Source organism: Etheostoma spectabile, chromosome 6 (assembly GCF_008692095.1).
Source record: "Etheostoma spectabile isolate EspeVRDwgs_2016 chromosome 6, UIUC_Espe_1.0, whole genome shotgun sequence".
Taxonomy (NCBI): Eukaryota; Metazoa; Chordata; class Actinopteri; order Perciformes; family Percidae; genus Etheostoma; species Etheostoma spectabile.
In genome coordinates, this window is record NC_045738.1 from 7,017,333 (window position 1) to 7,040,971 (window position 23,639).

The window sequence follows — 23,639 nt, forward strand, 5'->3', positions numbered from 1 at the left end:
TGTTCAACACAAGAGTGTTTGCTGCTGGCAGAGTTTTAAAATTGAAAAATTCTTGTGTATCGGAAAATGGGGAAACTTTTCATGTACCATGTGTAGAACATACAATGTAGCAAAAACATACAGTTAGCTTTCATGATGGAATTGATACTGCAGTGTGTTTATGGAAAAATACATACTTTTTTAAATAAAAAGCTTGTAGGATGGTTAAAAACTCTTTCCCCCCACACCTTGACAATGTTGGATTGGAGGGGAGGGGATTTAATGCTTGGATCTCCAAAAACTGATGATCCAGCTCCACTCCGTGATTGATCAACTGTACTGAGGTAAGAAAGTAAGCTGGGTTTGAACTGCTCTGATGATTAACAAAGTATTGGACAAATTAAAACTGTACTTGATGATGGCGCTAGTTAAGAGATCAGAAAGGTTAATGCAATGCACTTTGAGGGGATATAAACACAAATTTCAAGCCAATCCATTCTCTAGTTGTTTAAGACATTTAACCAAAAAAAATTTCCATACACAATTTCCTGGGAATCTATGAAATAGTTCAGATATTTCAATCTGGACTAAATGTTGCTAAAAATTAACATTTTATACATGAAAATGTTATAGACTATTACTTTAGAGAGATAAAGAGCAAGATAAACTATAAATAATAAATGCCCACTGACAACTTCGTCTCAAACCCTGGTAAAGTCAATAAAATGAACCTCAAACCACCACTTACTGTTCTACTGTACTATCATCAGATAGACTTGCATTGAATCTGAATATATATTACAACATATTGTTCAATGGCAAAAAATCTTTTTCAGAATCTTTTTGAACTATTATTTAATCTTTTATGGGGGGAAAACAGTCAAATATAGAAAAATGTGATTTGTAAATGAACAAACGTCAAAATGATCTTCTCACTTTGAATTATGAACTGAATAATATTTTAACAATTAACAACCTATCAGCATCTGGTACCAATTCAAGCTCAGCCCATGAATGAGAAAAAGCTGGTAATGTTGTCCCACTGGAGGAGCAGGTCCATGCCACTGGCTTTCCGCTTCAAACAGTGACCTTTGACACCCTGATATCAACAGTTCCTAGAGCTGGGCTGCCTCATCAAGAGCTAATTGTCTCCTTTAAGAAAATACACCATGTTTGAGGATCCACAGGGGGAACCCTCCCCCCCCCTACCGCCTCTCTAGCCCAGTGCAACAGTAAGTCATTTGTTACCATCATGTCAGTAAGCCCTTGGCCCTTCCACATCTTATTCTCAACACTTTAAAGGATTGACTGAAATAGCTTTGATTGAAACAGCCAGAGACTGCCAGGATTGTAATTCTACAGTCCTACTTTTTTTTTGATTTGGTGTACAACGCAGAGGAGATAATCTGATTTTAATACGAGCCCAATGTGTTCTGTAACCAACAAACTGCAACATAATGTCATGCCAACATGTCTGATTTAGAAATAATTCACATGTTAAGAATAGCCAAATATACAAAGGTCACAGACTTAAAATCTGATCTGAAACTGGAGAAGCGTCAGGAGCATTCTGCACACTGCTGGGTTTGAATTTGAGAGACTTATTCTGGAAGGCTGCCCTACATGCATGTGTCACCTCTTTCAATGTAGTCTCAATGTAATCAACAGGAAGGTTGTAGACATGCATTATATTAAAACTTTATTTCTAACATACTGTGCATTGAATACCCTACAAAAACTCCATGGTTAACCCTTGACATGGATAATTTGTTTTTTTACCCTTTCATCCTAATGTTAACACAGCTACTTGAAGCCACAAAATGTCTCTACATCTTAGACTTTCCCTGAAACAAGCGTTTACATAAAAATAAAGAAAACTGTCTCCCCTGCTGGCCATGTCAAAATGTGTATACTTGCAGCAGAGTGAACACTTTGTGTTAGCATTGCGGGAGAGCAAGTCTGTACTTAACATGTTGTTTTTAGCTAGTCTTAATGTCTTCCATGTCTGGGCCCATTTGTCTCTGGACTGACTGGGCCACATCAGTGGGGAATGAGGAGGAGAAAAGTGAAGTCTGCATGTGTGTGATGTGTGTGACAGCTGCAGGCCTGGTTCACAGGGCCACGGGCCACACCAGCCGACAAACCCTCAACTGTAATTAGTTGATCCATGGTGAGATTTTTGTTTGCTCTTTATTATACATTGTCTATGTAACATAAATATGAATGTAAACTTATGAAGAAAGTACTAAAACAACATTATTTAAAAAACATAACTCAGTAAAGAAAGACAGCTAAGATAGGCGTAGGCTGTATGTGCACACTGGAGTTTGAGGTGATCCATGTCAGTGTGTTTGACACCGAGGTCAGGCTGAGTCCTCCACTGTTTATCCAAACTGCCAAGCAAAGAGCTGGTGCAGGTAATTTTCCTGCTTCCTTTTTCTTTGTTTACTGATACTGGGAGATACTGTAAATCAGAAAACCTTTCAATATATGTTAACACACTCACCTTATCCAAAAGTATTGTATGTTTGAAAAAAAAAAAACATTCATCCATTTCTTTTTATATTTGCTCATCTTGTTCAAGGTTGAGGTAGGCTCAAGCCTATTCCAGAATGCACTGGGGGAAAAGCAGTAAAACAGCCTGAACAAGTGGCTAGTCCATCTCTATTAAAGACAGAGAAACACAGTTACACTCACATTCACACCTGGGAGTAGTTTAGAGTTCCCCCATTCATCTGACCCATATTCTTGCTCCCAGAGGGGATCCACACAAACACAGGGAGACCATGCACCGGCCAGACTTAGTTGGGATCAATCAATGTAAGTTTTTTTGCTGCAAGTCAAAAGTGGTGATGCCATGTTCTCATTACAGAAGCTGTTAATTACGATTTATTTTGTAAATACTAATAAGTAAATGTTTAAAACAACTGGGAATTTTGTGTTTTCAACTAAGCCCTGGTATTGTAAATAGGACATATGACATACACGCTTTCCCGTTCAAGTGAATGAGAAAGCGTGTCTAAACTTTTGACTGGTGCTGTATGTAAGAGGGTGACAGCTTTTTGGGACTCCTGCAGGTCAGGTTATTCCCGCGGTACGGTAATCAAGAGTGAGATTACTCATGTTAAAGTGATAGGGACGGATAGAGCATTAAAATCAACAGGAGCGGGAAGGAGTCAGAAGATTTGCAAGGCCTATGTGTGTAGGTAACTCTGCTGCAAAATCCAGTAATAGATCGCCATCTTTGGTTTGTCTGAATTCCTGTCAGGTCTACACGTAAAAACTGAAACATGCGTTGTTGCTACGCCACCTGGGTAAATTAAGTGGTGTGATATCCAACTGTTTAAACACGTGTAGCTTAATACTAGTTATAGTAGTCAGATGAGTCGAGTCCATTCATGACGTGGATGGAATAAGACGTGGAAAAAGGTGGGCAAACAACGACAAAGCAGGATACTATTTTAAAAATCAGCAACAGAGGAGACAACGGAAGGTAAGATACTATTCCAGTCTCACTCCAGACTCAAATACGTTGGAACAAAAAAAAAAGCATGCTACAGGGGGGCAACAGAGTCTAATAACTTGCTTAGACAACATAAGGAATGAAACGGGAGCGGGACAGGATTTGGGAGTCTTTCTCTCAGGATCTTGCGGGACAGGATTTGTTTGGGAGTATTTTGGTGGGCTCTGGATGGGATGGGAGCGGCAATTGATTCCTGTGTCACCCTCCACTGTATATGAACATTGATACCTAAGCCAAAGTCCAGTGTTCAGGGATCTAAACCTAAATGTAATGCCATTTTTCAGATATTTGTTTTAGCTAAAGTACCTCACATGCTCAACTTTCCTTACCATACAAGCCTAGATAAGTACTGTCCACTGTAGCATTCTTTCTATACATAACATGGATGGAAATCACCAACTTGGGTTGTTTGATTAGGTCAACACTTTTATTTTATAACCATCGGAATCTTTTCAATCATACCCTCCATTCAATATGATTTTACCACTAACCACGGAGCTACTGCGCCAACCCCTGAAGATCCAAAAATAGCAAATAGAAAGACATCTTGCCACTATGAACTAAAATAGGAGACCAGCCAATTTGTCCGTCCTGTCACATTGATGTGCATGCCCAGTACAGCAAAACAACAGAAAATGTAGCAAGGGAAAATAAGAATATAATCGTTAAAAAATAAAGATATATATTTGTTTGACAAGAATACACTGTTCATAAGAACATCCAACAGAGATCAAGAGAAAATTACAGCCTTGTATATTCTTCAGTGCATGGAAAGATACCAAATATGTCCACAACAGCAATTTGTGACCACAACAGTATAACAAACAATAAAATGAGTTAAAAAAAATACCAACATCATATTCCTTACATCTTACTGACATATTCAAAACCCCAAACAACAGCAATAAACTTTCAGGGAGCTACATGTGAATTCACTTTTGTTTGAATTGTTGGAGGCTGTACTGGTTGCCAAAACGGCCATCGTAGCAGACCGTTTTTTTGCTGCAGAGATGCAAACATGTTTGTTTGCTAGTCGTTATTTGTTTCTTTTTCAAACTGTTGTCTCTTGATAATAAATAATCTCTCACTTATATTGTCATTGTTTAAGGGATTAGATATTTGAAATCAGATTTTTTTATTGCTGGGTGTGGAGTCTGAGTCTGTGTCCTATTGTCTCCCCTCCGGACACCATGAACTTTTCCAAACAGCTGCATTGACTAAAGCAAGAATAAAATGTCTCTTATAATACTGTGAGCCATGGGACATAATCATCTGATTCCAATGACCCATATTTTTTTGCTGTTGCATTGTTTTTTTTTGAAATACAGGGGTAGGGGATTTATTTTGTGTGTCTTCATTTGTTCACATCTGTCCATCACAAACTAAAACCATAGATGTTTTTAATGATTCAAATTTGAAGGGGAATGTATCATCACTGCAGTGCTAAAAATACAAATATAAATAACACATCTGTGGCCGGCTAGCCTAGAGGTGGACTGCATCATCCCTAGGTGACGCATGTTCACTTTTAACTTGTGTTTTTGTTGTAGTCAAGGTGATGACCTGATAATCAGAGTAACTGGAATCGCAACATGGAAGGATGTTTCCTTTGAATTAACTAACTTACAGTTCTAAAGGTAGTGTGCAAAGGTTAGTCAAATGTTGAATGCCAAGTACCAGTGTCAGCAAGAGGTTTGACAATCAGCACTTTAATATGTGAGTTTTCAAAGGAACTTAACCAAGCACGAGAGAGGTGTGTCCAAAATGCATTTAACATCAGTCACTAAACAGCCCAAATTATGTTTTGTGGCAAGAGGAATCTTCTAAAAATAAAAAATACTGATGTGATGAGTCAAAAGGTTGGTCTAAAATGTGTTGTTGACTTTGCAAAAATGATATTCACAGCTGTGCAACCATTTGGAAATCACTTACTGTAGGTCTGAATCCAAGGTTAGCATGCAATGACATATATTCTGGCACCACAGAATACTGGAAAAATATTATGGTGTGATAAGTCGTTTTCCCCCTTTCTCTACATGTAACCTGGTGGATCTGCAGCCATCTCATGCCAAGCATTAGGTCTGTTGTTAGCTCTGCATAGCGGTGTAACGCCAAGAAATATGAAGCGTTTTTACAGGACCAGGTGCAACTTTTGATGCAGAGAGAGCCTCGAGATCATGCGTTTCCAGCCCAGGGTAACCAGTTGTTTTAGACCCATTGTTTCAGAATCTGTGTGCTGCCTGGTATAATTTACAATAAATCCTTGCACACAAATAGTGCAGAGGTGTAGCAGAAGGTTATAGGGCACGATATAGTTACGTTTTTAAGCCTAAATCATCACCTGTTGTTTTGAAGTATTTAGATAAATAGTCATTTATGGCCTACGACAGAGAAAAGCAAAGTAGCCTAATGTCCTGGAAGTTAATGTGATTATTGATAGTGTAGTGGACAGCAAAGTGGCCTTGTATATTGTAATTTTTGCTGAGGAGGGTTCAAATCCAGCGCGACAAGGAGCATCCTAATTTCTTTTAAAACATATTTTTCCAGCGGTAGAATGTTGTAGTAATGTAGTGCTTCAGTACAGTTTATATTGAGGTGGGACATGCAAAGGCCAGTATAATGTTTATGAATATGTAGCGAATCTGTTGTGGGTAGCGTCATCTGGACAGGCTCGGAAACCAGTAGAAGTATCAAACAAATAAGTGAAATAAAATCAGGGGTTCTTACAAAAGTTGGATAAAAAAGAGGCACGTGAACTTACAAAAGGAAAGACAGGTCCCAACTGCTTTTCCCTGCTCTCCTCTTTTTCTGAGCTCTACTAAGAGTGACTAAAATTCCTCGGACATCCTGTAAAGCCATCAACCTGACTTCCCTTCATGTTGCAATTTAATGGGTGGTGGAATACTGCAGCATATCCCTGCAAGGCACTGAGAAAACACTACCTCACTCAAGGCATGAATAGCAGTGTAAGGAACTCTGCACTACACCTTGGCAAAAGTAAAAATGGAGATAAATGTTATGTTACATAATACTAAATAAAAAAAAATGTAAAAGTAAGATTTAAGCAGTAATATGAGGTACTACCCTGTAGAGCAATGGATTGGAGGAATTAATAAGCAATTATGCCATGACATCACAACTCCTTCATATGTATACTATACATGGAATTGCACAACTCTTCATGATCTATTATTGGTTAAATTACTTGCTAAACTTAGAACATGCTTCAAAACTAATCAGTTGGGAAGAGCTGATACAGTTAGAACATGCTCTATGTATGTGAGAGGAAAGTGAGACCTGTCTACACTTAGAATATATGTGGGTTAGATCAAAAAATAAATTAGCACCGTTGCAAACACGCTTAATGAGTCACCAGCTAAGCAGTTAAAACAGACCGGGGTTACGCTAAATATAATCACAAGCACAAGAGATAAAAATACAGTATGTCGCATTAGACATATGTGGCACACGGCAAGTGGCGAAGTCTCCAAAACACAATCTCCCCCTTCTGATGCTCAGCTCTACCCTAAAAGGCAAATACTGTAACAAATGACAAAGCCCCTCTGTTAATATTCAGGTCACTCTTTCATTACAACTCTTTATCTATCTGAGAATATCTGCTGTGTTAGGAGCACAGCTGATGTGTGATATTTTAGTCATGCAAGCAGATGACACAGGGTGCTTGGTCTGGTGATGATAAGAATAATGATCGCATTTGATTTTGTACGTCTTGCATTTCAAATAATTCCTCCAAGAAAGGATGAAACCTTGTGGCATTAAAGGACAGTGCTGCAAATAAATAACAGGTCATTTATATATATGTTTTGAAATGCTTAAAATAAACAAACAATAAAACATCACAAGTTAGTTAAGCCCAGAGGAAACCAAATTGAATACTTTTGAGGTTTTGTTTCATCTAAGTAATTGGGTTTCAATTTTGGCAGCTAATTTGGCATTTGTTAATATTTTTTATTAACTACATGATAAATTGTAAACATATAGCTTGTCAAAGTAAGTTTAAAAACATGTGTTCCTGTTCCCATTTGTGAATGTAAAGCAGAATCTGTATATAAGGTTTCGTAGTATGTTGCCAAAGAACGTTGGATTGCTTCACAGATCTGTGTCTATTACAAGAAAAGTTATGTAATATCTTATACGTATGGTAAGGCAATACAGTATACGATAATACCCATACATAATAAGATTAAGTGAAGACCACAATAAAATATTCAGGTATGTTGTGCCTGGGGTAGAAACTGATAGCAGTCACTTGAGAAATAAACATAGAAGAAAGCAAATTGAACAGTATACTATGGTTTACTTAATTATACAATGTCCTTTCATCCGCTTCCAAATAGGATGCACAGCCAGCTTGAGTTCAAAAAGTATGAAATTGTGTAAAAATAATGAGATAAACTCTTGCATCAAAAGAAAGCTGTAGATCTGATGAGAAATTGACCCTGCCTGAAAGCCTTATGAATATTCCATTATACCAGAGCCTTCTGTTTGCCAAGTCAGGAAATGGCCATGCTGTTTTGATGAGACAAACATCCATAGAACTTCAGCATTTCTGCAGGGTGCTAATTTATCACGCCCCGCCACAACATGCACAATGTATAGGAGGCTACCCAATCTCCTGCTGGCTATTGGGGGTCATTATGAAGAGACAAATCACAGCAATATAGACAGGGGGAATGAGATGGATTCCTGCATTAAGTGGATGAGGCCCTCCTCACTACAAGACTTGGGTTACACTACAGCCTACTAAACATTATGGAGCTCTTTGTTCCACATGCTCTCAGTTTTTTTAATGACAAAAATAGTGTCTATTATTGTACCATTTAATCAGACCATGCACTGTCAGTGGTAGAGAGTGCTCATCATGTTCGGAGGTCCAACAGTCGTTGTTGTTTGTGTTGTTCTAAAATAAAAAATTCAATGAACTGCAACACTGATCAGTTTTCTTCAGCCAAATAACCAGGCAGGAAACGTTTCCTGCCTGTTACAACAGTATATATATCATCTACTGGTTTCTTCAACTCATCTTCATTCTGGTGTAGCACAATGTCTCCATCTTTCCTTAGTAGTAGTGAGCCCAGGATGTCTAGCTGACACTGGACTCCATGCTCCTGGGTTTTTGTGGACTCAACACTTTCCAAAGATAACACGGGCCAAAGATTTCCACTCACGGGCAGGCTGAGGCCCTGCTGAGGCAGCCTGCCTGATGGGGAACAGACGAAAAAGAGCTGGCTCAAGACATCCAATAAGATCCATAGCACTGTACTACGTGATATACCTTCAAGGTCTGTAGTTAAATACTATGGATGAGAGAAACAGGGGTCAGCCTTGTAAGAAGAGTGTGTTTTTTAAATGCACTCAGAGGATAGAGAACTAGACACAGGATGATCAGCTGTCTTAATAACATGATACCAAAGGTGAACAATATTAATGTCATTAAATACAAAATTGCAAACAACCTTGTATGAATCTTTACTAATTGCTCCTGTTCCCCAAACTCCCTGTTTTGTGTAGATGTACACGTCTGTGATATAATGTCTCTTTTTTGTTATTCTGAGGTAAATTGAGATTTCCAGGAAAGACTTGTCCCTCTGAAAGGGTCGGCATGGTGGTGAGCATAGTCACACACCACATGACGTCTAAGCAGGGGTACATTCCTCCATGTCTTTTTCTCTCCCTCTAAAACCATCTTTCTCAATTTAGAAACGGGGGGCAGAAAAAGTGGTTACACGCAAAAATACGGGGCAGCAGATTAATGCAAAATAAGCCATAAGAAAACCTGATATATGTCAAATGCCTCAGACTGGGAATTAAATAAAATTTCTCATATTAAGGAACTTTCCACAAGAAGACATATACACATAAGACTAAATTCCACTTAACATCTTTTTTCCGTGTTCCACTGACAAGTAAAATGAGAAAATAGTAAAGTTTTACTATTGCCAAACATTACCATTACTTAACAGAATCTATCTAAGATGAGAAGGTATCTACAGTATGTTAAAAAGGTAATGTCTTGGAAGGAATTTAAGGCAACCCAAGCCAAACAGTCTCTTTAAAATATTTTTTTTCCAACTCTGCCTTTGTAAACATCACAGAGGAAGGCAGAGGACCAAAATGATGTTATGGCTTGAGTATTTAATGTAGCTTACAGGAGCTGGGATTGTGTCTTTTCCCCATAAATCATTTAATGGTGACAGGAGGTGGTCCTCTAGTCACTCAGCCTGCCCCCACCGGCTGACCTCAGGGTTTACAGCTTCCCTCAAATGTCAACCCAAAAAAAAAAGGGGTGCAGCCAGCTCCCATAGTAGAAGCTATTGAGGTCAAACAGGCCTGTGCCAAAGCAGCCCTTTCATCCTGTAGCATTTACAGGATCAGCATCCTAGAACACAGTCATCAAAGACAGAGAGAGAGAGAGAGAGAGAGAGAGAGACTGTATGTTGTGTGTGTGTGTGTGTGTGTGTGTGGGGTGTGTGTGTGTGGTGTGTGTGTGTGTGTGTTGTGTGTGTGTGGTGTGGTGTGTGAAGGGGGGGGGGGGGGGCTATGTGTGCAGCTCATGTGTAGGAGGGTGTGGGATAATCCTGGTGAGCTGTGGGTCTCCAGATGGCCCAGAAGGTTAGACAGGGGTAGCCCCAGTTGACCCTGGCTCTATGCTGTCAGAAGTAGGAGATCTACCCCTAGCTTGTCAAGGAAACCAGGACAATGTGGCGTGTCTCTCATGTAAGACAGTACCTGAAAAGAGCTGGAATTGTCCCTTTGTGTCTTTTTATTATGAAAATGTAAATCAGGAAAACTCAGTTGTTATGAAATGGCTGTGCATCAAGAACACTCTTCTGTTTGTATAAGTATTAAATGTCAAAATGGCAGTAAGTAGTCATGCCAAAATTATTCATTTTCAAAACTCTTATCATTGTATGCCAAGTTTAAATAAAATACCAGTTGTATATGTTCCAATAAAGTGAAATGATAACCTCCTGTCTGTCTCAGGACAAGCCTCGGCAGAAGTGCATGTCTGGTTGGCAGGTTGAGCTTTAACACTTGCCCTAAATGCGGAGACACAAACGTCTTAGATGGCAGCACACAGCAAGGTGGAGGTCTCCTTTAGTGTCATTTTAGGTAGTCAAGGAGTTCCAGCAGACTGCAACAGCTGACAGGTCAAAGCCTAATTTTACTGATCAGTATGAAGTGGAGGAGAAATTCTTGAAACTATGTAAATACATTGATGTGTTCCAACAACCAGGTAAACAACCAGGACTAAAGACAAGTTTTGACATTGAGGTTTTTGGATGTCTAAAAATGCTTATTTGAATTAAAACTGTTATATTTTCTTCCAGAGAGGATGACAACACAGGGGATTACTGCATGTACACAGACTAGTTGAAGGCACCTTACAACTGTGAGGAAAATAAAGTTACTGTATTGGAACTAATTTTTACTGCGCTATAGTGTATATTCTCCCTCAAAGGGCACTAAACAACACACACCAAAAAGCATGAAATCTTGCCACAACAATAGAATGATTTATAACAGATAAAACATGCAGTAGTATACTCACTGGCACACTTTTATTTTAGTGTGTACTACACATGGATTCTGCACTGTATGAGAGTTTGTCTGTTGTGACCATTAGGATAAATGTGGGATTGGTTGTAATAATCTGCCTAGGACCATAAACATTTTCATTAAACATTTATGTGGCTGAAATCTAGCTGGTCAGATCAAAATGGGATGAATGTATTTGTGTAATGTGTTGGACCTCTCTTGCCTCTGACAGGGTCTCATAGGGACAAGTGTGGACTTCACATACGTAGATAGCACTGTTGAGTCAGTTACAAAATGTTGGGCTAGAAAGAGCCCATCATTCTCTGTATGCTAAAAGATAATGACGTTTTATTGAGTTCACATGCCTTTTTCAGTTTTTGTGTGTTGTAACTGAATAATAAATAATAAATAATAAGGCTGGAACAAGGTTACAAGTGCCATTAATGTGTAAATGTCTCACATTCTCAGCTGTGTTGCAACAGAAAAACACCTGACACTGATCATCCCCTCTGACTTGTAGATCCTGTAGACTTCACTTTTTAAGTAAACACAGAACCTAGCGGTCTGATGTTTCCCTACACGGATGAACAAAAGAAATCATACTCTTACTTCCTTCATGACTCCCTTCCAACACAGCTGCTCCTGTTGCCTGCCATAGTAGGCTGTGCTCAGCTGCAGGAGGGGAAAGTTAGGGGGGAGTCTGGGGCTAATTTGTGGTTCAAAACGACACATAACATTGCATTCTTTGCAAGAAGTAGCCAAACTAAAACTAAAATGGTTGCATTCATAAAGTGCAACAAAAATGACTCGCTATCTTTGCCACATAAGGTCACCAGTGGTCTATCAATGGCATAAAGTTGATGGTCGTATGGATGGTCGTAGAGTCGTATAGATTCTGCACTTTCTGCATCCATCCATCCATCTTCGTCCGCTTATTCGGTATCGTGTCGCAGAGGGAGCAGCTCCAGCAGGGGACTCCAAGCTTCCCTTTCGCGAGCCACATTCACCAGCTCCGACTGAGGGATCCGAAGCATTTCCAGGCCAGGTTGGAGAAATAATCCCTCCACCCAGTTATGGGTCTTCCCCGAGACCTCCTCCCAGCTGGATGTGCCTGGAACACCTCCCTAGGGAGGCGCCCTGGTGGCATCCTTACCAGATGTCCGGAGTGAAGAGCTGATCCATTGTTCCACAACCAGGACGGAACCCGCATTGTTCCTCTTCAACCTGAGGTTCGACTATCAGCCGAACCCTCCTTTACAGCACCCTGGAGTAGACTTTACCAGGGAGGCTGAGAAGTGTGATACCCCTGTAATTGGCACACACCCTCCAATCCCCCTTTTTGAAGAGGGGAACCACCACCCCGGTCTGCCACTCTCTAGGCACCGTCCCAGACCTTCCCGCAATGTTGAAGAGGCGTGTCAACCAAGACAGCTTCTCCACACCCAGAGCTTTCAGCATTGCTGGACGGATCTCCTCAATCCCTGGGGCTTTGCCACTGTGGAGTTGTTTAACTACCTCAGCAACTTCCTCCAGAGAAATTGACAACAATCCCCCATCATCCTCCTGCTCTGCTACCATAGTACAGTGGGGCTCAAAAGTTTGGGCACCCCAGGTAAAACTTTGTATTAATGTCCATAAAGAAGCCAAGAAAAGATGTAAAAATTTCCAAAAGGCATCAGATGACAGATACACAAAAAGTTAGCTTTTATTTCCATCACTTACATTTTCAAAATAACAGAAAACAAAAAAAATGGCGTCAGCAAAAGTTTGGGCACCCTGCAGCGTTAATACCTTGTACTGCCCCCTTTGGCAAGTATCACAGCTTGTAAACGCTTCTTGTAGCCAGCCAAGAGTCCTTAAATTCTTGTTTGAGGTTTCTTCGCCCATTCGTCCTTACAAAAGTCTTCCAGTTCTTTGAAATTTCTTGGCTGTCTGTCACGCACTGCTCTTTTAAGGTCTATCCATAGACTTTCAATTATGTTGAGGTCAGGAGATTGTGAAGGCCATGGCGAAACCTTCAGTTTACGCCTCTTGATGTAAGCCACCATGATTTTTGAAGTGTGTTTAGGATCATTATCTATTTGTAGACTCTTTAATTTCAGCTTTTTCACAGATGGCATCAAGTAAGCGTCAAATTCAAATTTGCTGAAATGTTTTTGAATCCATTTTTCCGTCTACTCGTGAAATGTTCCCTGTGCCACTGGCTGCAATACAACCCCAAAGCATGACTGATCCACCTCCATGCCTAACAGTTGGACAGAGGTTCTTTTCATTAAACTCTGTGCCCTTTCTTCTCCAAACGTACCTTTGCTCATTCCTGCCAAAAAGTTCTATTTTAACCTCATCGGTCCACAGAACTTGTTTCCACAATGCATCAGGCTTGTCTATATGTTCATTTGCAAACTTCAAACGCTGATTTTTTGTGGTGAGGACGTAGAAGAGGTTTTCTTCTGATGACTCTTCCATGAAGACCATATTTGTACAAGTATCTCTTTATAGTGGAATGGTGTACCACAACTCCAGTGTCTGCCAGGTGTTTCTGGATGAATCATGCAGTCAAACGTGGGTTTTGACTTGCTTTTCTCACAATCCTGCGAGCTTTTCTGTCTGATTTTTTTCTTGGTCTTCCAGATCTTGCTTTAACTTCCACTGTTCCTTAAGACTGCAATTTCTTACTTACATTCCAAACAGAGGATATAGGCATCTGAAAACCCTTTGCTATCTTCTTATAGCCTTCTCCTGCTTTGTGAGCGTCAACTATTTTCAGTTTCAGTTTTCTAGACAACTGCTTAGAAGAACCCATGGTGCTGATTTTTGGGGCAAGGTCAGATGTGTCTGGGCATTTAAAACCTTAAGATTGACATCACCTGATCTTTCCAGACAATGATTGAGAACAATCCATGACACTGTCCATGACACTGTCATGTCAGCTTTCTAAAGGGGGCGGTGAATGCTATAAACTCTGTAGGGTGACCAAACCTTTGCAGAAATCATTTTTTTGTTTTCTGTTATTTTGAAAGTGTAAATGATGGAAATAAAATCTTACTGTCATTTGATGCCTTTTGGAGATTTTTCCATGTTTTCTGGGCTTCTTTATGCACATTAATACAAATCTTTACCTGGGTAATCAAACTTTCAAGCCCCACTGTATTATCTGGATTCAGGACTCCCCCAAAGTTCTACCTTCCACCGCCCTATTACCTCCTCACTTGTGGTCAACTGGATCCCATTCTTACTGTACACAGCTTGGATGGTTCCCCCGCTTCCCCCTCCTGAGGTCAACTCTCTGCCTCTCTTGAGAGGGGAAGTAAAAAGCTACTTATGTTGATTGCCTATACCAATACAGATCCAGCATCATGTTTATTTATTTCCAGCAGACACTGGATCTGATACTGTCCCTTGTTTTCCAAAATTTCATACTGGATTTAGGTCTTTGGGTGATAGACGACACATCCTGCAGTATGTTCCTTTTTATTTCACTGGTGCAGGCTTCAGCTGAGTTTTTATGTTTTATATTAGCTTGTTAGACTTTTTGGATTGCATTATATTTCAAGCCAGTCCCGTTTACTCCCTAACCCTAACCTCTGAAAAGAAAAAGAAAAAAAGAAAAGACGGTAATATAATGCAAAGAAGAACAATGCAATGTATTTTATTGAACAGATGTGTGTATATGTTGTCCACCCACTGTACTTAGTATTTGTGTGTGCGAACAGCAAATTCTGAATGAAACCCTATACGGCCTCTCTTAGCTTTGTGTTGAACCTCGCTAATACAAAAGGCATTCATCGTAGAAAAAGCAAAGAGAACAGCCACTGATGTCATAGAATTCTGAGGTCCAGACACTGGGAGAGATTCAAACATTTTTCACATTTCCAAACACAGAGATTAAAGGCTTATACATGGGCTTTTATCTTATAAACAAGAGGTCTAAGCAAAACATTTTAGGGCTTTGTGTGTTTAATGATCCTTAAGTGACCACTGAGAAAACCACCGTACAACACATATGAATAGATCTGAATGGATCACAACAATGCCTGACATATTCACTGAAAGATGAGACTGAACTTTACACAGCTTTAACCACAACAATGATGTAAACATGGCTCAACTTCCTCACAACGTCAGGACACATCACTTATGGTTTATACCAATAGTGATTTTCACTCCTCTTTATAATCCAGACTAAGCAAAATGAGACAATGTTTCTTTTAGGATCACCACAGAGTAAGATTGGGTAATCTGTTTGTTCAAATGTAATTAGTGCTGAATTTCTGTATTTTTCCCTTACAAAATTTGACAAGTCCTTGTTGAATTTAAGAACATTTTAAACTTGCAAATGTCTTCATCTCCATCAACACTATCAGTCCTAAAACTTAATTCATGTGTTCATATGCTTGACACTAGTGTTTTGCATTTGTAAGACACTTTGCTACCATGTGCAACATGGAATGCAGACAGACACTCTGAATCCTCTTGTAACCTGCAGTTCAGATAGAGCCATCCCAACTGCCCGACGTGCCTGAACCGATTAAGTAGGCTCTTGGCCGACATTCACACAAGGCAATGAGGCCTGTCTTCTTTCTCTATCTACTGTATGGCTCTTTTCTTCAGCTTCAAAAAATGTAACAAAGGTTGTCCAATCTTCTCCTACTGCAGCCACTCTGAGTGGTCCCCTTCAGAGCCCTGAGTGGGCTACAAGAGGAGATTCTCCTGGTGCTTGAGCTCTTTATTTCAACTGGGCTCTCCAATTAGTCAACCATGTCTGGGATGGAGGTGAGAGGATCGAGTATTTCAGCTTTAGCCTGGGCAGCCTTAATCAAAGGCCAAGTTAAAACACTTAATTTTGTCATTTCGATTCCCTGAAATTTACTTCAAGTTTGATTAAAATGTGCTTTAATTGCCTCACTGTAGACAGCATCCTCCTTTGTGATCTAATATCTGTAAAATATGTATTCCTTAAATTCTCATTTCTGATTCATCAGTATCAACTGCATCACATGCTCTAGTTTGTTTTTAATTTTACAGAATCCCTCCTACACCTAAAAGTGAATAGAAATTAAATTAATGCCTTGTTGTGAAGTTGACAGTGCAAAGGGTATCCTGTTTCTTTAAATATACAATACAGTACTTATCCCACTTCTTCCCTGGACTTGAGCTTACATCAGCTCTAAAAATAACAACTATACTTGTTCCTTGGCCTTGAACATGTTTCAAGTTGATAGAAAGAAACAGATACCTAGCTAATATTTACAATGGCTCAAAATATGGTCTACAATATCCATAATCATTCCGCAGCTGTGTATCATGCCTCCCCCTGTGGGTGGTTACACTGTTTTCAACCAGAACACGACTGGATGGCTCTCAAATCATTAACACATCACCACAAAACGCCACATACTTTCTACCTTTGCCAAATGGCTCTTGATGAATATGCCTGACGTTTCTGTTGGCCCCCAGCCAGTCACCACAACACAACACAATGTGAAACATGGGAAGACACAGGTGTCCAAGAGCTACAGCACAGAGTAGAGTCACGGAGACAGATAAAATTATGTCTAACGCCATGATTTGAAGCAGCTACTGTTTACCTGATAAAATAGAAACATAAAATCTGCAAGGTTGCACTGACTACATCAACACATTCCCCTAAGGCACGATAAGCTGGCAAGTCAGAAGATGCAGAAGCAGAATGAAGACAGGGGGATACTACTGTCCCTGTGTCTTTCAGTTTGTTAAAGAGCAGAGCAAAGAGAGCATTGCAGCTACCACAATTGTGACAGACTCTCCACACCAAAACGATGCAATGAAAAAAATCTCTCTACCAGTTTTCAAGAATGTGTAAAAGATTTGAGTATCCAATTTACGCACTGCAAAAACAAAGCTGTTCAAAAACTACTGTCACATTCCCCTAAGCAGGTCATGTCAATCTTTATTTTCCTAGCTGATGTCAGCTTCAGAACTAAATCGATCCCAGTGCATGAATGTAACAAAAAAATCCAATAAATCCTTCCTCAAAGCAAAACAGCAATGGTAAATGATTCAAAGCTAGCCAGCTGTAGCAACACTACTTGAGCCAAGGTGAGAGAAGGAATAACAACGCTGTTTCATTGAACATTATATGAGTGACAGACAGTTACTGTAACGACAAACAGAAAAAAATGAAATATTTTGGTTCTCTTAAGCATTTCTCACATTCTCCTGATAGATGCAGAGAGGGAAAGAGACGTTTCCTTACAAAGACATCAAAGTGGAAGGAAAGAAATGGAGCCTGCATGACATGTGAGGGAGGATGTGAGATGGAATTCCATGGCATACTAGGATTCAGCTAAAGGCCAGTGGGGTACTGCGTTGAAGGTTAGGGTTGTTTCTTGTCCTGACACTAAAATGCCCATATAGTATAACCACAAATCCCAAAGTCAAATATGACAAAATGATGAATTGCGCTGAACTGCTAAAGGTTTAGAGATAGATGACAGTGGTGGCATACAGACATATTGCATGGAGGCACATTTAGCAGAGCATAACAGGCATACAAAACAATAAAATTACCAGAGTAGCAGCTGAAATGTGATTGGCTACCAAGCTAAATTAATTTAAGATCAAAATCAAATAAAATCTGGTTTAGAGCTGAAATGATTAGACAAGAAAGCATTTATTTGATAACAAACATAACATAACAATTACTTTTTGAAAAATTAAAAATAATTGCCAGCTGTTTTGATGGTCGCTTAACCTTTTATGTCATTTTTCAAACATTCATGCCAGGATTAGTTTTTTTTGTCTTATTTAAGAGTGCCTGAATATTTCACCATTTACTGAAATATGAAAGACCAAACAATTAATCAATTTATCAGGAAAACCATCTTTAGATTAATTGATAATGAAAACAATTGTTGATTGAAGCCCTAAACTAGTAATATTAAACATAATGGCATTCAAATCAGTCAGTATTGCATACAACCAAGGAGATAAATGAAAACAGCTTCATATATGTTTTCTTAGTCTGCTCCTCTTCGCTCTCCCTCCTTTAAGGATACAGAGAGAGGATAAACACCGGCTGTGCAGAAAATATACCATAAACAATTCTCTGCAGACATCAAATAAATGTTGGTTTGAGCAAAAACAAACAGATTCCTTCCAAATTGTCCTTTTATTGAGCAGGCAGCTGTTTATAGTCTGTGGCTACTGAGGATACACACCTGTCCACTTTAACAAGGACAGCTCCAGTCTTACAGCAGTGGTAAACCCCAGAGTGCTCTAGTTCACATGGCATCCACTTTTAGCGTTCCAACTGATATGTCATGATGTGCCACTTTGAAAAACTATATTTTGTTAGTAGTTGACTGTAAAAGGAATTAAAGCCCAATTTTAAACCAATCATTACATTTTTTCTGACAGGAGTTTGGCTAGTTATCAGCAGTGAATGGAGAAGAATAAAAAAGACAGACTATCATTATTTACTGCACTGAAACTAATTAATGAGGCCATACAGTAGGACCCCTATTCACAGGAAAATCGTTTTGTCCCCTGGTCAGGCTGCACGCTCTAACTTCTCTCTCTACCCTGCTACAACAGCAAGAAAAAAATCCTCTCCTATTGGATGAAAACGTAGACAGCTCACTTCACTTTTGGACGGGTGAGGAGCAGCGCTGAGGGGCCTTTCAATTGGAACCAGATGGCTTTTTAATATGTGCATGCCTTTGCAGGAGTGTTCATGTGATGTGAGCATATGAGTGTGCTTATACAAATTAATGTCACAAGAGTCTACAACCTTGTACAGTATGTGAAGCAAATCTGCAAAAAGAGCCAACAATTAGCGCTAATCCAACCAAAAAATGGAAAAAGTTGCATTTTAGTTGAGAGGGCCCAGGGAACAAATTAGGGGAAACATAGTCCTTTATGGTCGCCCATAAATACATAAATAAAGAATTAACCTAAACGACATTGTTATGTCTTTGCATGGGGTTGTTGGGCTCACAGCCAAACAGAAAGTATATAAAAACAGACCAAGGGAAAGTGTGAGGTGAGGGATACCATCAAACCTTCCACGGATCTACTTTGACTCTCAGCTGTGATTTAAAAAGCAAGAACCACTGCACTCCACTTCCATCCTGAGATGTTTGTTGCCTCAGAATTCTCCTCTTTGGCCCTGTGATGTTTAGGTTGGCCTCCTGGGGTGAGACCATTTGATCATCTTCATTGTCTCATGGGTGCCACATGATATGACTTTTTTTAATTATTCCCCGCTTGCTTGGCACTCTCCAGTCATAAAAACATATCTAGATATTTGAATTATTGCTTTATTGTGACTCAAAAGTGTGATTCTGTACAGAGGATCCTCAGTGTTTGTTCTAATTCAAAGGTGCATTGTGACAGAGCTATAATACAGTTACTAATAACTAGAATAATAGATTTTACACGTTTTCCCACAGTAAATATTACCTGTCGCAGAGAACTGGATATGAGCCATAACCTTGAGTAACTTTGTTTTTTACAAAATTATAGTAGGTATTTCAAGCTGATCTTCTTTTTAATAGACAAGTTAATTACCAGTACTGGAATTGTTTTTAATGTCTATTCACAAAACTGTTAATGGCTTAGTACAGATCTGGCAGAGTGTGAGGAAAGGCAAACACTATGTTTGGGAGCACCACGATATCCTGCAGGTGATTGTTTTAAGTCAATGTGCTGACACCCCCACACACATATACACATACAGTAGACACACACACACACACACACACACACACACATAATTTTACACTAATTAGATAAACATTGAAAAGCCCTCACTTAACAGAGTACATTTCCATGCAACTACATTGCTAGCTGCAAAGAACTCATCTTCCAACACGGTTTGCAGAGGGATAATCGTATTTTGAATTTACTGCTTATCATCTTCCATCTTAAAAACCACAGAGTTTTCAGTTGTCAAAATTTAACAAAGTTATAGTGCAAAAAATGCAAGTCAACAGCAGTCACAATGAATCATGTGCTGAGCCCAGATTATAAGAGGTTGTAAAAGACAAGGCAGATAATCCACTAAGAATGTGTCACCTCTTATTACAGATGTCACTTTTCAGCTGAGATCAGTGTGTTGACAGATGAACCTGCTCTTAAAGGGGAATACCAACTATCTTCAGCTTCAGATTTTCACATTTGTGAATAATAACTACTTGCTGTAAACAAAAAAATAAGTTTGTACCACCTACTAATCTATGATTGATGAAGAGCTGGCTCTATATAAAATAATTTGTTTGACTGTGACAGAGTTTAAGATGATTTTCTGCACATCAAGGCAATTTTCTGGATTGCAGAGTAGTAGTTGATAGATCTGTCACATCAAATGTTTGTCTAGCAATTCATAAATGTCTTTAATTGCCAGAGGAGCAGTTTCTGACTGAACATCTGTCAGTCAGAAGCTATACTTTGCAAGAACTGCTGATGATTACAAAACATATGTGGCATTTGTTACTTCTTAACTTGGTATCCCCATTTAAACATCCAGCAGCCCATACTAGTCTCTCTTCGTGTCTTTATATTCTCCATACACCATCACATTACGCAAAATGGCACAAAAAAAGAGTAACTTCTTTATTGTACTAGCAAACAATACTAAAATAAGCATAGGATTGCTTTAATCAGACCCTTGCTACCACATCTAGTCCACCAACAACAATAACAGCCCAGCAATTTAAACAGGCTGTGGTCAATGCTAACACGCAGAGAGGGATGAGTTGAGTTTATTTTCTAAATCCCAGGCTGGTCAAACAAATATAAACAAAGATCACAACTTACTGGTCATCTTGTAACAAAAACGCATCCATTTAAAAGTAAATTTAAAGTTTTTTCTCCATGAAAGGACTGATGCATATATGAAGTACTGTTAAACATACAGACAAATATCCATGAATCCATACTCTGCAGAACACCCAGGAATAGATATTTGTATGGTGCCTGATGGGCACGTTTGGTATAAAGAGCCTGGACTGCTTCATTGTGTAACTAAAACAAATCACTGTGCCAGAGGTAGATCGTAAAAAGCAGTTTAATAAACCATTAGCTCTTCGGGTGAGCACTTTCCTTCCTTTACTGACTCTGATGCTTAGATTTCCGCCTGGTCCAGCAAAACCATATGTATGTGGCAGCTAATGACTATGATTAGGGAAGCCTGGATTAGGTCTTGCTGTGGTTTATGACACATGCAATGCAACATACACACACATAGACAAAGATTGAAAGCTATCCCAGAAAACATAAACAAAGTTCTCAATTAAACTTCAAAAACATGCTATGGGTTTTCCACATAATAGTTCTACATGACACAGATTACATACATGATGTAACCAACTCATTACTCATGTTATGTGAGGATAAACTAAATATTTAATTTAGCAATCAATCATAAGTGAGGATACATTCAAAATGTGACACTAAACAAATTGCATCCAAACAGCACTGGTGATGTTTGATACAGCTATTGGAACATAAGAGTGGTACTATTAGTTCAAGCTCGTCCGACTAAAACAAAAGCTATTCTGATGCCTATATGTACATTTTGTGCTAGCTATTCTCCAAAGGCAAAAGGCAAAAGAGTATGGCCAACAAAAAATAATCACTGACAATGAGGGCGCTTCTCTTTGGGGGCCATTTTGGCCTTTATAAACTGACAGCAGGGGAATGCCCAATATAGAGCAAGTGCACAGTGTAAAGAATACTGTGCCATTTGTCTTTGGAAGACTAACGAATTATCTCCTGTGTGGAGCGGGGAAATCACCCAGTAATTCTGCACTCAGGGGCTTCGAGGTAAGCCCTCTAGTCAGATAAAATTAGGATCAAATGTCTGGACAAGTAAACAGTAACAGTGACCACCTCGCCTAGAGGAAATAAATCAGCTAGCCAAGTGGGCAGTCACTGAGGGAGACTAGAAGAGGGCAACAGGTGGCTGTCAACTTAGAGAGAAAGAGGGTCATCATCCACTTAGAGAAAAGCAGCATGTCTGTCTGCCACTCCCCAGGCTCCGCTAAGCTAAGCCAAGCACCAGCAGGAGGAGAGAATAAGGTGAAGCCAGTTCAGAGTAGTGTCAAAAAGGTTCAGCCATGTTCAGCACGTTACCTGTTAATCAGGCAAAGACTGAATATGTCGTTTAGGTATCTGGTGTTATAAAACCAGGAAGCATCTCTCCACAATTATTAAAGTTTGAAAAGACAGCATATAAAAAAATCTGATAGGTTTACTGTATCAGTTACTTAATTATAATGTCAAGAGCATGAAAGAGAAATCCTCTTTGTAATCAACATGTGCAAACTAGACCTGATCAAGAACAAACTAATGCTGTCTTTCTCATTTCTCTTGTGTGTCTCACCAATAGTTTATGAGCTATCAAACATGACAGAAAAATCTCAGCAAAAGATCAGCCAGAGTTTCCAAACCTTTCCATTGCACGGCACACATCAGCAGGTCGAATAAATGACCAGAGACGAATATCAGCGAGAGTTCTCAGATCATAGTGACTTCATTCAAATGAGAAATGTCTGGTCCTTTGGTTAACTTCTACTGCAATAGTGAAATATGGCCAATTTTAAAATCAGACAATTTACAGCCTAATAGTTTTTCCAGGCACTGTTTTTTTTTTTACACTTTTTTACAGCCTGTGGAGGAGGCACTGTGTGTGTTTGTGTACGAATGTGTGCCCCTCCACATTCTGCTACTGACAGCCATAGCGTTCTTTTCTAACAAACTTTACAAGTCATTGGAAAATAACTTTACAAAGGCTTGAGTATTAAGTTCTTAAATTATGCATACATTTAACAAAGTTGCAAAACAATTAACACCTATTCATCAGTTAGGCTGCATGTCAAAAAGATGTGGGAAAGGGAACTTCGTCCAAAATTTGACAGAGTACTGCACATTGTAGTTAGTAAAAGCTTAGGCAGTTAGCATCCTCGGTTTAATAAAAACTCAGTCTCTGATAAGCACATTGTGTGTGTGTGTGTGTGTGTGTGTACTGTATGTGTGCACACATGCCACACACATGCAAGTTTGCACTCTGCTCTTTGTGCTGGTTCCCTGACATTACTCAAAGACACCAGGAGGTTGAATAAAACAAAGTGACAGAACACAGTAAGTCCAAAAACATGACATATTTTCAGGCTGTGCTCTGTGCCAGGGGTCTGTTTCTTAGGGTGTTATTGAAATGGTATTAATTCTCGCTCAAATTAAGATTCTAGGCTATTTCTTAAAACTGCCACTGTGCAAGTTAAACAAGGACCTCCATAAAATAATCCACTGGTAATAGAGATAATTAAAGCTCATACCTCACTGGTGACACAGACTAAGACAGACAAACTGACAATCATAATGTGAGATGTGACGAATGCACAGTTTGGATTACAGTTAATTACTCACCAATACAGGCATGAACTCGGACGGACAGCTGCGTTCGAAGAATAACGCTGTGTTTCTTGCCTCTTCTGATAAGAAAAAAGACAAATGGAGAGAAAGAGAAATGTTACTGGACATTAAGCCATGTATGACTATTTAAATGTGTATGTGTGAGTGTGTGTGTGTGTGTGTG

The 23,639-nt window shown here is 39.3% G+C and overlaps 1 protein-coding gene across 5 annotated transcripts in view; it reads right to left on the bottom strand.

The window, feature by feature from the left end:
* fhod3b (formin homology 2 domain containing 3b) overlaps positions 1-23,639 on the bottom strand; it is a 134,391-nt gene that overhangs the window by 95,878 nt on the left and 14,874 nt on the right. For all 5 annotated transcript variants that reach the window (XM_032518285.1, XM_032518284.1, XM_032518286.1 and 2 more), the window contains exon 3: positions 23,471-23,535. In XM_032518285.1, the coding sequence (XP_032374176.1) occupies positions 23,471-23,535 (65 nt within the window). The remainder of the gene's footprint in view (positions 1-23,470; positions 23,536-23,639) is intronic.